Raw genomic sequence first — 13,974 nt, 5'->3', positions numbered from 1 at the left:
GAAGACGTGCATGGATCAGGGGAAGGGACAGAAGGGCCAGCTGGTACCAGCTGCCTTGGCCTTAACAGCATCATAAGCCCCTGGAGGAGGGCAGGGAAAGTTGGGCAAGGGCTGGGCCTCAGCCTGGAGCAGCAGCACCAGGGGCCATCCCTGAGAGCCTCCTGCTGCCTTGCCAGGAGATGCAGGTTTTGTGGGACTGGGCAGGTTCCCTGCCTGGGGCAGGTAGGAGTTGGGAGTTGACCAGGGGGCTCAGCAGTAGCACGGGGGGGAGGGCTGTGTGGGGCACACAACCCCCCAGGACCCTGCAGGACTGGCACTATTGCTCTTGCTCTGAGCACAGCAGGACTGGACAGAAGGCTGTTCGCTGGCTTTAATGAGGGTGGTGAAAAGATAACACAAATTATGGACCTGTGGGCCAGGAAAGGGCCAGTGGAGGCCCATGCTGGTGGACAGAGGTTTGTGTGAGGTCCTCCTGGTGTCATCAGCACCAAACAGCTTGCACAAGGCAGAGGTGCTTGGCCTCGTGGTCTGACCCCGTGGTCGAGAAAGCTTCCAGGTCCTGGGAGAGCTCCCCTGAGGTGCAAACACGGTGAGCACAGTGTGCTGAGCTGAGATCAGGGTGCACCATGCAAACAGCCCCACTTCTTCTTCATTGTGCCCTGCAGAAACGTCCCTTCTTCCACCCTGACACGGCCTGGCCGCGCAGGCGGCGGTGCCACGCGTCACTTGGCAGCTCCCCTGAGGCTGGCGTACTCGGTGGGGGCTGTGCCCGGGCTCCTGCCGCGCCGCGGGGCCGGGGGAAGGGGCTGCAGGTCGGCGTAGTGGATGTCGTTCTCCTCCTTGCTGCTCTGCTGCAAAAGTGCACACAAATGGGGAATGCTGCCAGCAAGGAAAGGCTCACAAAAATAACCCTAAATCAGAATGCTGAGAGTTGGAAGTGACCCACAAGGATCACCGAGACCACCTCATGGCCTTGCACAGGACAACACCAAGAACCAGGTTCAAGCCAGGCTGGTGATGCCACAGCTGCAGAGCTGGTGCTATGGTGCAGAGTGTGCAGGGACCACATGCAGGCAGCTGCTGCCCACCCGATGTCCCCCCTGGGCCCAGAGTCTTGCAGGGCTCCTGCCAGGGCATCAGCATGGGATGTGCTTCCCCATACTCACAGCTCACTCCTACCTGGCTGGGCACGTGGGAGGTCTCTGCATCCAGGACTTCACTGTAGGGGAAAGGATAAGAATGACCATCAGAACTAAAGGAAGCCAGGTCCTTTCCCGACCCAGCACAGCCCTCAATTCCCCTCCCGAATTTCAGCAGGATGCCCCTGCTGAAGGAGAGAATAGGGACAAAGTGCTGACTGCACGTCTGGGCTGGGCTCAAACACACAGTGAGGGGCTGCAGGAGCTCCCTGGTACTGGGTGCTCCCTACCATGAAGCTCCCGTGAAATGCAGAAAGAACCAACAGAACAGTGCACCTATGAGTAAAGGACCTTTTCTGGGGCAAGTTACAGCCCCAGACAAGAAAGGAAGCCAAGATAAAGCAGGTGCATAAGACAGTTTGCTCATTTAAGGGTGCAGAAGGAAGAGGTACTGAGTACAAACCTGGAGGTGCTGGGGGTCCCTGCACAGCACCGCAGAGGGACAGATGAGAAGCTGCCCCTGGCTGCTGTCCTGGCTGGGCAGGGGCTGCCCACCCTGCCTTGGCGCTTCCTCCTGTATATGCAAAGGGCGATGAAGAGGCCGAGGAGGAGGAGGAAGCAGAGCACTACAGCTGCAGCCACCATTCCAGGAAGCACGGCTGCCTCTGTGGAGACAGAGGCAGAGCAGGAGAGGGTGGTGGGTGTGGGGCAGAGCAGGACCTGGCTCTGGGCAGGGTGGGGACTATGGGATGGGCTCCCTGGGAGAGGTGTCCCACTGGGATGCACTCACCATGCACAGACACCACTGTGCCACGGCCATGCTTAAACACCTCATCATTGCCAGTGTTCCCCTTGACAAACTTCACACAGTAGTAGGTGCCAACATCATTGGGCTGAAAGTTCCTCATGTGGATGGTGAAATCTGTGTCGGACCTATCCACTGCTCTCGTCACACGGGAGGAGGAATCCTGCTTGCTCTGGTCATAGATGGTCGTGTTCCCACTGCCCCAGCCCTTCAGCCACATCACAGGACCTGGTCCAGCGGTTCCAGATGTGGTGCAGCTCAGGGTGAGCGTTTCCCCGACTGCCACTGTCACCTTGGCCTGGGGCTGCTGCAGACTGAAGTCCTGACCCACCTGGGGAGCTGGGCACAGAGACAGGAGGGTTCAGGGATGAGCGATGGGGTGAGGCAAGGGCAGACTCACAGACAGAGAAGGCCCAGTATCCCCCAATTTGCAGCTGAGGGATATCCTAGGATGTGGCAGAGACAACATGCAGGCACGGGGAGGGAGGAAAAACCGGTTCAAAATGAACAAGGGGCAAATCTGAAAAATGAGCAGGCTGCCCAGGGCAGTGGGGGAGTCACCACCCCTGGAGGGATTTAAATGACATGTAGATGTGGCACTTGGGGACATGGTTTAGTGGTGATCTTGGCAGTGCTGGGTTAACGGCTGGACACGAGGATTTCAAAGGGGTTTTGCAACCCAAACACTCCTGCAATTCTTTTATTTGATAAATCTGCATCCTGTTCTGTCACTTGCAGGAGGTGCTGCAGCTGCCTGGAGGCCAGAGAGGTGCAGAGGGAGCCAAGGGGAACTCCTGGCAGGAAAAACTCCTGAGTGCTGTTAAACATTAACACCCTGGCTCTGCTCCACACCAGGCAGGATCACTGGGGCTCTGGGAGGAATTGGGGTTCACAGCCAGAAGCCAGCCAGGAACCAGTGTAGCCCAGCACAGCCCCCCGACCCCTTCTTGTCCCAAAATCCCTCCTGCTCCCCAAAACACTTTCGGTCCCCCAAACCCCTCCAGTCCCCAAGCCTCTCCTGCCCAAAGCCCCCGTCACGTATGGCAGCAGCTCGGCAGTGCTCGACTCGGCTGTGCCCATCCCGGGCTGGGCATGCTCTGCACCCTCGGGGACGGTTTGACCCCAAAAGGTGCTCGGGGAAGGACCACCCTCCGCCCCGCCGGTGCTTCTCTTTGCCGCCCACTCGCGTTTAAGGGCCAGACGGGGCAGGGGTGCTCCGAGAGGCTTTGGGGGGCCCCACTTCTGACTCACCCAAGAGCTGCCGCTGGACGGGGCTTCGCTGCCCGGACAGGAGCGGAGTTGCTGCCGCGGCCATGGGTTCTGTCCAAACTTTAGGGAAGGGGAAGCGGGACAGGAAATTGAGGCGAGCGGGTGGTTAACGCTTTGGTGTCTGCTCGGGGCGGGCGGGGGCCGGCAGAGCCGCCGGGCATCACCCCCGGCAGGCGTCACCCTACCGAGACCCCGCCGGGCATCACCCCCGGGCCACCTGGCACCGAGCGGCTGCCCTGGGCTCGGGACAGGGAGCGGCTTTGCGTCCTCCCCGGTCCGGTGAGGGGCAGGAGCAGCGGGGCTTCGGGATATGGGACGCTCGGTGTATCCCGGGCACTGCTCTGCACCACCGACCCGTGGGAGACACCATCCCGCACCCCGATCCTGCTGGCAAGGGCTGGGAATCCCCTTGGCACCCAAGGCTGCTGAGCCACAGGCTGGCTGTGTGTGTGGGAGCATGCTGGATCCGGGGTCCCTCTTGCTGGCTGCTCGGTGCCTGTGCCCATGGCTGTGGCACACATCTGAGGGGAAAGTGGGTGGACACTGCCATTATGGATCAGCGTTGTGATAGGAGATGATGTGGTAGGAGATGTGTGTCCCATTGAGAAGCAAATGGGACCCGATTGCATGGAGGAACTGGGCTGGTGGTGGCCCCTTTCCTTCCCCTTTGTTGGGTAAGAGTCCAGCATGCTGCTAAAATAAGCTCAGTCCAGCAGAGTCAGCTGAGCCTAGTCCAGCGGAGTCCAACAGAGCTGAATCCAGCCGAGCAGAGCCCAGCCATCAGGGAGCAAGGCGTGGAATACCCATGGAACTGGTGGCACAGGAACTGCCTCTTACGTGCCTGATGCTGCTCTTGCTGTGCAGAGAGCCGGGTAAGTGGGGCCTGCACAGCCCCATCACATTTCCCATGCACAGTTTCCCACCCTGCTGGCCTAGCAGTGCTTCCCTGTGCCCATGGGTAATCAGAGATCTCCTCTCACTGCCTCCCTTCCAGCTTGCTTTTATCTCCAGATGAAATTCAGTTTACTCCAGCAAGGGTCTGGGCTCTCCTCATGCTGCAGTTCCCAGCAGCCTGGGGGACAAGGGACAAGAATATCTCCCTGTCCCATGCTCCAGGCTCAGGGGGTCTCATGGTGCCTTGTGCTGTGCCCCAGCCCTGAGGCCTGTTATCAATTCAAAACCTTTCTGTCTCCGTGCCCAGGTCTAGGTCACCTTGGACAGGCAGATCAGGACTTCAGTCTGCAGCAGCCCCAGGCCAAGGTGACGGTGGCAGCCGGGGAGACGCTCACCCTGAAATGTACCACATCTGGAATCGCTGGACCAGGTCCTGTGAGGTGGCTGAAGGGCTGGGGCAGTGGGAACACGACCATCTATGACCAGAGCAAGCAGGATTCCTCCTCCCGTGTGACGAGAGCAGTGGAGGAATCCGACACAGACTTCACCATCCGAATCAGGAACGTTCAGCCTGAGGACATGGGCACCTACTACTGTGTGAAGTTTGTCAAGGGGAACACTGGTGATGATGAGGTGTTTCAGCATGGCCGTGGCACGGAGGTGTCTGTGCAAGGTGAGTGGGGCTCCTGGAGCAGCTCCTGATGGGAAGCAGCCCAGCGGGCTGTGCTCAGGTAGAGAGGGATGGGGAAGGGGCTCGGGGCTGGTCCAGGAGAGGATCCCATGGGCCATCCCCATGCCCTGGTATGAGACTCTGCTCCAGGCAGGCCCAGGGCTGGGCAGGGGGCAGAGCCTGGTCTGATGGCCCCGTGCTTCTCCCCACAGCCAAACCCAGCCCCCCGCTCGTGTCTGGGCCTGAGCAGAGAGCGAGGCCGGGGCAGTCGGTGCCTTTCACCTGCACGACTGGAGGGTTCTTTCCTGAAAAGATTGGGCTGAAATGGTTCAAGAACGCAGACCCCATGGCCGGTCAGCCACCCCGGGTCACTGAATGGAAGATGAAAACCTACAACATGTCCAGCACAGTGACGGTGACCCTGCAGAAGGATGACGTCCTCTCTCAGCTCATCTGTGAGGTGCGGCACTCCACGCTGCCGGCCCCGCTGCGTGGCCGCTACCAGCTCAGCAGAGTCCTGCGAGGTGAGGGCTGGGAACTCACACTGTGTGAGCTGCTGTGGGGCTGGGGTCCCGGGGAGGAGGACGGGGGTCCCTGAGGCAGGGACAGGGCGCCTGTGGGCAGCAGAGCCGGGGCAGCAAACACCAAGCTCTGCCTCTCTTCCCAGTTCCCCCCAGCATCGAAGTGCGCGCTGAGCCGAGCCCCGTTGAGGTGAACCAGACCGTGACCTTCACCTGCCTTGTGAAAGAGTTTTACCCAGCAGATGTGTCCGTTTCCTGGCTGGAGAATGGGATTGAGATAAAGGTGGAGAACGTCTCCCGGCCGTTGGAGCTCCCCCGGCGTTTGTTTGAGCTGAGAAGCCAGGTAGAGGTGCAAGCCACCGAGGAGAAAAACGGGTCCACGATCACCTGCATGGTGGTGCACGATGCCCAGGCCCCTGCCAACAAATCAGCCTTCCTGTGGATCTCCAACCCGGCCCAAGGGGGATTGAGCAACGGCTTCCAGATGGGTAAGGGTGTGTCAGAGCTGCTGGGATGGAGTGCCTGCCAGGGCAGCTGTGGTGTCATCCCCTGAGGAAGCTTGAAGTCCCAGGAAAGGCTCCCTGCGGGGGGTTGGGATGCCTCTCCCCACGCCCTGGTTGCTCACATCCTCTGTCTCCACTGCAGGTGACAGCCTTCTGTCCAGCCTCCTCCTCCTGTTGATGGCTATCCTGCTGGAGAAGGGGCTCCTCGGTGGGCTCCTCTTCTTCCTCTTCAAGCGCATGAATTGGAAAGCATTGGGCATGTTGCCCTATCCCGCTTCACCTCAGTCCCCGGCTCCTGGAGCCGGGTCTCAGGGCTTGGCCGCTGCCAGCAGTGATGTGTGAAACCTGGAAATAAACGAACCAGGATGCAGAGGCTGCCGTGGGCTGCTCCGCGCCGCCAGGCCCGGCCCCGCCTGTGGCCTTACACTCGCCCTGCCCTGGGGCTTGGCACTGCACATCCCCAGGACTCCGTGCTGCACACCGGGGCTCGGTGCTGCCTGTGCCAGCGCTCAGTGCCCAGTGTTACACACGCGGTGCCCGGTGCCCGGTGCCCGGTGCTGCCCATCCCGGTGCTCACTCTGGGGCCGGGCGCGGTGCAGTGCCACCTCCCGGCCCGTAGGGGGCGCTGTTTGCGGGCCGGGCGCCGCGCGCCGCCCCGGGTGTTTCCGACCGGGCGGGTTTGGCGGCGCACGCGGGGGCGGGCGGCGCGGCCCGGCGCGGTTTGGGCGCTGCACCGCGGCAAGATGGCGGACAGGGAGGAGGCGCTGAGGGAGTTCGTGGCCGTGACCGGCACCGAGGAGGAGCGAGCGCGGTTCTTCCTCGAGTCTGCCGGCTGGGACCTCCAGGTACCTTTGCCGCTGCCCTCCGCCCTCCCCGGGCCGGTGCGGGGATCGGCGGGGCGGCGGCTCGAGAGGCCGTGGCGCTGGCGGGGGCAGCGCTGGGCCGGAGGTCGGTGTCCCGCAGGCTCAGGCCTCGCCCCCGTCCGTCGCCGGACTCAGCCCTTGTGGCGGAGCCGTGGGCTGGCTGAGACTGAGGCCCCTCCTGGTTGTGTCGTTCACTTTGTAGCGCGAGGTGAGGGACGGCGGCCCCGGGGTTTGCCGGGGTTATGCGGGTTTTCCTGGAATGCTGGTGAGGTTGTCAGTGCTGTGCTGTTGGCGCTGTCAGCAAACAAACTGAGAGCGAGTCAGCCCCCATTCTGCTCCTGTCCCTGCTCCTCCTCAAACTGGCTGTGTTAAATTCCGAGTCTGCTCATGGATGGCACAAAAGCTGCTGTTTCAGAGGAGTGATTTTGGCATAACTCCTGTAGAAGTGCTGCAGAAGAAGGGCCCTGACGCTCCCTGACAGGGAGGGTGACATCCCTGCAGCAGTGAGTGTCCTGCCATGACACAGCCAAATAGCAACCCGCTGAGGCCTCACCTTTGCCAGGACCTGCAACAGGGGAAGTGACATGAGGTGTCTTTAGTGTGAGGTGCCTTAGGAGAGCCAACGTGACAGATGCTTCAGCTGGGTCGTTTGTGTGTGTTTTTCCTGAGGAGCTCTGGTGGTTTTCCATTCCAGATTGCACTTGCCAGTTTCTATGAGGACGGGGGTGATGAGGACATCCTGACCCTTCCCCAGCCCACACCCAGCTCCATATCCAGAGGCACTGGAGCCAGGTGAGGAGGGAGCTTCAGCTCCATACTGGAAAGCTGACAAAACATGCTCTCTAAAGCACTGATTGTGGTAATTTTCAGTAGAAGCAGCTCAGTGTTTAGGTTTGCTTCACCTTGTGTGGTTCTCTAGAAATTGTGAAAAACAGAGTGTTTGTACATCACAGGCATGGGTGTTATTGCACAACTAAGCCAGAGATCAGTTAGGAAAACTTGCCTCATTGCTCAGGAAAAGCTTGATTTATCTTTTGACATTAAAAACAGTCTGACAGTGACCTTTCATTTAAGCAGATCATATCTCTGCAGGAAGAATCTTTTCTCATTTTGTGTAACACCTGAGCTGATCAAGCTGAGCATTTTACAAAACAAGAAAGTGAATTTTACCTTACCAAATCCCTTTGCAGTAAGGGAATGCTGTCCAGTCCCAAAGAGGGTCTGCTGCCTTTGTCATGAAGGAAAAGTTCTCTCAGGTCAGGTGTTGGTGAACAGAGCCCACCTTGCAGAAGGAGCCTTTTGCAGTGTGGAATGTTCCAGCTGGGAATGTGTGTGGAGGCTGACATCCTTCTTGCTGGATTTTTGCAGTGACCACCGAGTAACCTCGTTCAGAGACCTTGTGCATGCGCAGGAGGAGGATGATGAAGAGGAGGAGGGACAGCGGTGAGTTTGCAGCTGAAGGCTCAAATGCTGGGTGTTTATTCCTTTTGGGAGGACTTGCTGCCTGTGTACAGCTTCTTTGAAAAAACCAGGTTTACACGGATATGAAGTTCCTGTAATGAAACGTTTGAGGTTTGACAGGGCAGGTTTGTCAGTGCAAAGCCTCTGCACAAGCACGTGCTCAGCTCTCAGCACTGAGGGAAAGCCTAAAGTGGGATGTGGAAGGCCTGGGTTAAGAATAGAAAACAACTCAGATCCTCTTTTGTGTCCACAGGGAACGGAAATTTGGGAATTATGCAGGGATTGATTCTCTTACTTTGGGGTTTATTTTGGTTGGGGTTTTGGTTTTGGGCTCTTTTTTTTGAGGTGTTGCTTAAGAGTAAAGTAATGGAGTTGGAGTCAGAAATAAAAACGTAGGGCCCCTTTCCAGGGGGAACATGGAGTATTAGTAGGACAGTCTCCTACAATGTCAGCTCTAAGTAGTTAAATACCCTTAAGGTTGATGGGCAAGGTAAATGGAATGGAACTGATGTATCTAAAGGGGTGGCTCAGCCTGGATGGGCTGTGGTCTGCAGGCAGCTGGGAGCTCACTCTGTGTGTTACAAGCCATCTGGAAGCTAATCAACCCAATCTTCCAGAAGTGCTTAATTGCACTTCAGTGACTGTGCATCCATTGCTTCCAGTTGAGATCCATCCTTTGCGTGGCATGAACGTGTGCCTTCCCTCAGAATTCCAGCTGGATGTTGCTCTGTCAGGTCAGAGATTTGCTGGAAGCCTTGCTCAGCTGGGTAATCGAGCTGGTATCGGTGTTTAAAACTGGGCTTGTCCCTCTGGGCTGCTCCTCTTCCCAGGTCTGAGCATTGTTACCACTTTATTGCTATTGATCCACAGGTAATTTACAGGAATTGACATAAAAAGAAAGTCTTTGCAGCACAGGAGCTTGCGCGTGGCTGCAGTGGGAGACACACTGGGGGTAGCCAGTGTTTGTAGATCCAAGGGGTTTCCCTGAGCTGCACAAGCACCAACAAGTGAGCCCTGATCCAGCCCCCTGGCTCCTGCAGAGGCAGCAGGCAGGGCTGACCAGGAGCCCGGTGCTTTCTGTCAGGTTTTATGCCGGCGGCTCAGAGAGGAGTGGCCAGCAGATCGTGGGTCCTCCGAGGAAGAAGAGTCCCAACGAGCTGGTGGAGGATCTGTTCAAGGGAGCCAAGGAGCACGGCGCAGTGGCGGTCGATCGGACGGCCAAGAGCGGTGGCGAGACGAGCAAGCCAAAGGTGAGGAGGGAGGAGTTCTTCTGTTCCCCGTTTCAGTTAAGGTTCCACCCTGCCAGCTGTTTGGTACTGAGGAGTCCTGGAATTATCTCAGCAGCTAAGTCTGGACTCCTCCCTTAGTGCAGCTCCATTTTGTGGCAAGAAAAGCCACTCTGTTGTGCCACACTGACTAATTTGCTGAAGCTGTCACTGCCTGCAGGGCAGGAGATGTTGCTGATGCCATGAAGTCCCTGTTCACCCACAGGGGTGGTGGGAACAGGGAGGCAGCTCTTTGGGTCTGTGTGGTTCTGTAACCCTGTGCCTGCCTCTCTCTCACAGCCTTTTGCAGGTGGAGGGTATCGCCTTGGGGCTACTCCAGAGGAGGAGTCGGCTTATGTGGCAGGAGAGAGGAGGCCAAACTCTTCTCAGGATGTGAGTATCACTGCTTGGGTTTGTAGCTGTCACTCCAGAGATTTCTCTGCTCCAGCTACTGAGCTTTCCAGCCCCGAGAGATACAAAGCTTCATGGAAATTCACAAGGACAGAAATATGGTAAATCCTGCTTCCTGTGGGATTTCCAATAGAAAGTAGTAGATGATTAGGTCTTGGGTAAGCAGTTTTCTGGTGATCTTTTAATTAAGAATCTGAGCCTTTCTTAGAAGTGAAGAATAGGGGAAAATAGTGTGCAAAGAGCACTGGGAAATCAACTCTTTATCCATTATTATATATATCCAATATATACCTGTAGATGGGATCTGACGGTATCAGTTCAAGATTCCCTTGTGCTTGGTTTGTGACCAAACAAGGTCGTGGCTATGGTGGGAGCCTAGTTGAGGCTTCTCACCCAGCACATTCCTGGCTCTTCAGCCACATTTATCCAAAAGGGGACCATGGTGCCACCTTCTAGGAATTGACACCTGACCATTACATAAAAGCCAGTGCTTTGGGTTTTTCCCTTAGCTCAGAGAAACCTGCTGGAATGTTTTTGCACCTTGAAGCTCCTCTGCCCATCTGAAACCTTGCTTCAGTTTTTGTTGTCACCAAGATGCTCAGTGAGGCTGATTGTTCTTTTGGGGCTGCTGCAGGTGCACATTGTACTGAAGCTCTGGAAGAGTGGATTTAGTCTGGATAGTGGAGAGCTGAGGAGCTACCAGGATCCATCCAATGCCCAGTTCCTCGATGATATCCGCAGAGGGTACGTAGTGAGAGGGGAGAAAAGGGACAGCTGTTTCCTGAAACATGAGTGTTTGTGGAATCCAGGCTTCTGAATCCATGGCACATTTCACCTGAGCTTTCTTGCAAGAAATTAGTTATTCTTAATATGGAACATTTGGTTCAAGTAAACAGGGAGTGGGTTTGGTTTATGTGGGGCCTTGAGAGTTTGAAATAAACAAGCATGTTGATATTTGTGTTGAGAATTTCTGATGCATTGTGTCACTGCAGGTGAGGGCCAGAGAGAAATAACCTTTAATTTGTGTCTGTCAGTGGGGAGGTGTGCATCTACCCTGTCAGTTAAGCAAAGGCTCTCTGTGATACCTGAAATCCCAGAGATCTTGGGCTTTTTGTCCATGCATTCCTGCCTTGCTGCCTCAGGCAGCTGCCTTAGGACACTCTCTTTGCAGGGAAGTCCCAGCTGAGCTGCGCAGGTTAGCACGGGGTGGACAGGTGAACCTGGACATGGAAGATCACCGTGATGAGGAGTATGTGAAACCTAAAAGTGTCTTCAGAGCTTTTACTGGGGAAGGACAGAAGCTGGGCAGGTGAGACGATGGTGACACTGGTTTACTACATGTAATGTGAGAGTCACTTGAGCCTTGTGAGGTGGAGCCTTCTGATTCATCCTTCTGAAAGAAAGGCACTGGGTGCCTGTGGGATGGGAGGTGTTCCTCTAAGGAAACAAGGCTCACTGACATATACTGGGAGGTGGCCCAGCCTCCCCCTGCCAGGAGCCAGATCCCTGGTTTGGAACCTCCGTGGTGTGCTGCATTGGAGCAGTGTTTCCAAGTCACACTTTCCCTTGTTACCTTGTGGGTGTGAGGACCCGTGGCACCAAAGGGGATGGTAGAGTTGAACTTGTAAACAAGTTCCTGCGGACTGGCTGACTCAAAAATTCTGACTTGCAGCTTGCTTGTGGAGGAGCCCCGGTAGCTGGGCCTGGCAGACAGTGAGCTTGCTGCCTGATCTGGTACCCTGTAGGCAGGTGAGTTTGCTTTCTAAGAGCTCACCTTGCGTCTCCCTGTTGGCAGCACCGCGCCCCAGGTGATGGGCACCAGCTCGCCAGCCCAGCAGGCAGAGAACGAAGCCAAAGCCAGTTCTGCCATCGTGATCGATGAGTCGGAGCCCATCACCAACATCCAGATCCGGCTCGCTGACGGCGGGCGCCTGGTCCAGAAGTTCAACCACAGTCACAGGTACGAGCGCAACAGGGAAGAGGGCAAGGCATAGATGGGCCTGCAAGACAGGGAGCAAGTGCTAAAATCCTGGATAGCCTGCCAGAAGGAGCTCTGGGCATCCTTCTATACAAGTGAAAGGGAATAAAGTTGTTGTGGTGTTTTTAAGACAGTTGCTAACTGTTGGGTAGGATTTGCTTTCCAAATTGGGATAGATTATAGCCCGGCCCTTGGGAGCATAAGTGTTATCAGCAGAACTTTCCTTGATGTCGCCTGTAAAAAACCGAATCTCTTCTAAAGGCTTTGGAAACTGCCAGATAATTAGGAACCTGGTTCAGTTACTCTGACTCAATTTAGGCTTTTCTATGAGGCTGTTCCCTGTGCTGAATGGAGCACCAAGGGATGCTCTTACCACAATTCTGTTCTTTAGACGAGCAGAGTTGGCTTAGATACGCCACTGCTTCACTCGAAATCTCTTGAAATCCTTCTCACCTTCCTGATGTTGTAAGTTATACTCATTCCTCCAGTTTCTATAAGGGTCAAGCTCAGGGCAAAAAGGTACAAAAACCTCTTCCTGTGACTGAGTTCCGGAAATGGATCCTGTGTCACTGTGTGGCTGCTCACAGGAGCTGAAATCCTCTGGGTTCTGCTGGGTGTGACAAGCTCGGAAAGTGTCAGTTTAATTGTTCATAGCAAAGGGTCTGGAGGCTTTCAGTTTCAGATAACCCCCTGACAACACAGACAGAGAACACCGAGCTGAGCATGTAGCCCAGAAAGCAGCTGCTACTATTTCACTAAACAGGAGCAGGTTGAATCAGAATAGCCTGGTGTGGCCTGTGGTGAGAGCTGGAATACAAACGCAGAGCTGCAGGGCTGCACACTCTGAGCAGAGCAGTCATTTGCCCAGGCTGGGCAGTAACAGCGTCACCCTGTGTGTTTGATCCCTTTGGACAGGATCCGTGACATCCGGCTCTTCATAGTAGATGCTCGGCCAGCGATGGCTGCCACCAGTTTCATCCTCATGACCACCTTTCCCAATAAAGAGCTGACTGATGAGAACCAGACCCTGAAGGAAGCCAACCTGCTCAACGCTGTCATCGTTCAGCGGTTGACATAAAGGACCCCAGCTCTGGCCACACAGCCGCGGCGCACGGGGTCGTCTCCTCCTGCGCGTACGCCGGCGCCGTGCCACGCAGGCCCACATCTGCTCGTAGCTCTGGGTTCTTAGGTCTTGGTTGGACTTTTTCTCTTTAGTTGCATTTCCCGTGGGGTTTTTTTGTGATGATGATGATGATCAGTGGACTTTAAAATAAAGAAATGAAACTAATTTGTTTGGAAAGGAGCTGCAGCCTCTTGTGCCCCAGATTCCCCCAGCAGAGTTCAGTTACCTTGTGGATTGAGTTACTGCACTCGGAGAGGGGAGGAAGGCAAGGGAGAAGGGAGCTCCAGGGAGCAGTTTCTGTCAGTGGACTGCTCACCACAGTCCTTTCTCTTCTCTCCAGGGACTGCTGTAAAGTACTCCCTTTTTTTTCACACATTAAATATAAGTTATCTGAGAATGGGTGATCTGATTGTCAGGATAATGGTTACAGTGCTGTAAAGGCATTATGGGGGAAATCTTTGTGAAAGAGCTCAGTGTGGGGAAAACTGACGTGTGTGAGGTGCAAGGTTTAACACTTCCCATGCTTTTCTGGAGAGAAATCCCTGACTTTCCTTCCTTCAGCAGAACTCTTGGGGCATTCATTGCAGGCCCCACCTGCTCTGCCTTCGCTTTTTCTGACAGGCCAGACTGGCTGCAGGTTTAAATTGCTGTATTGCATTTCTCTGAGAAACCCTGCTGCTGACTTCTTCTTTCCAAGAAGGCACAAAGCTGAATCAGCTTGAAGTGACTGGAAGTAAAAGGCAAATAGAGTCTGTCTTACTGGAAAGCAAGTTCTGTCCTGAGAGGTGAATTATTGAGATGATTGCAACAGCTTGAGTGGAAAAACTCAAGGCTGTAGTACCCTTTGATGTATTTCCTCTCCCCTGCTGAGGACTAACATAGATGAACTCCTGGAATTCTCCAGCGTTGATCTGTTCTGTTTGTGTTTTGGGCTCAGGTCTCCATCTCTTTCCCTCCTTTGAACAGTACCCTGTGGGTGAATTCCTTATGCCCAGACACAAGGCACTGGTAGCTCTGGCTTAGCTGCCACGGCGTATTGTGCCACGGCACTTTGCCCCTCAGCTGCTTCTGT

At 55.5% G+C, this 13,974-nt stretch overlaps 3 protein-coding genes across 6 annotated transcripts; 2 read left to right on the top strand and 1 right to left on the bottom strand.

Moving 5' to 3' along the window:
* Nucleotides 1–355: 355 nt before the first annotated feature.
* Nucleotides 356–3,279, bottom strand: LOC128815723 (uncharacterized). 3 transcript variants are annotated; one of them, XM_053992668.1, is made up of 5 exons: nt 3,196–3,279; nt 1,930–2,283; nt 1,603–1,804; nt 1,180–1,219; nt 356–851 (listed from the first exon to the last, which is right to left on the bottom strand). In XM_053992668.1, exons 1-5 carry the CDS (start codon nt 3,257–3,259, stop codon nt 723–725), a joined length of 789 nt encoding a protein of 262 aa, XP_053848643.1. In that variant the 5' UTR covers nt 3,260–3,279; the 3' UTR covers nt 356–722. The 3 variants fall into 3 exon arrangements, with proteins under 3 accessions (XP_053848643.1, XP_053848644.1, XP_053848645.1); XM_053992669.1 differs by having other exon boundaries at nt 356–848; XM_053992670.1 differs by having other exon boundaries at nt 1,603–1,771.
* Nucleotides 3,280–4,012: 733 nt separating this feature from the next.
* LOC128815718 (signal-regulatory protein beta-1-like) lies at nt 4,013–6,228 on the top strand. Of its 2 annotated transcripts, XM_053992660.1 has the most exons (5): nt 4,013–4,085; nt 4,415–4,780; nt 4,990–5,301; nt 5,445–5,786; nt 5,944–6,228. In XM_053992660.1, the coding sequence occupies exons 1-5, from the start codon at nt 4,019–4,021 to the stop codon at nt 6,141–6,143; spliced, it is 1,287 nt and encodes a 428-aa protein (XP_053848635.1). In that variant the 5' UTR covers nt 4,013–4,018; the 3' UTR covers nt 6,144–6,228. The 2 variants fall into 2 exon arrangements, with proteins under 2 accessions (XP_053848635.1, XP_053848634.1); XM_053992659.1 differs by lacking the exon at nt 4,013–4,085 and having other exon boundaries at nt 4,168–4,780.
* Nucleotides 6,229–6,504: 276 nt separating this feature from the next.
* NSFL1C (NSFL1 cofactor) lies at nt 6,505–13,079 on the top strand. The gene is made up of 9 exons (XM_053992664.1): nt 6,505–6,646; nt 7,359–7,456; nt 8,033–8,107; nt 9,210–9,375; nt 9,691–9,783; nt 10,436–10,545; nt 10,973–11,110; nt 11,597–11,761; nt 12,695–13,079. Exons 1-9 carry the CDS (start codon nt 6,545–6,547, stop codon nt 12,855–12,857), a joined length of 1,110 nt encoding a protein of 369 aa, XP_053848639.1. The 5' UTR covers nt 6,505–6,544; the 3' UTR covers nt 12,858–13,079.
* Nucleotides 13,080–13,974: the final 895 nt, after the last annotated feature.

Source organism: Vidua macroura, chromosome 17 (genome assembly GCF_024509145.1).
Source record: "Vidua macroura isolate BioBank_ID:100142 chromosome 17, ASM2450914v1, whole genome shotgun sequence".
Classification (NCBI taxonomy): domain Eukaryota; kingdom Metazoa; phylum Chordata; class Aves; order Passeriformes; family Viduidae; genus Vidua; species Vidua macroura.
Note: the sequence above shows the minus strand (reverse complement) of the source record. Positions and strands in the feature narration are given on the sequence as shown.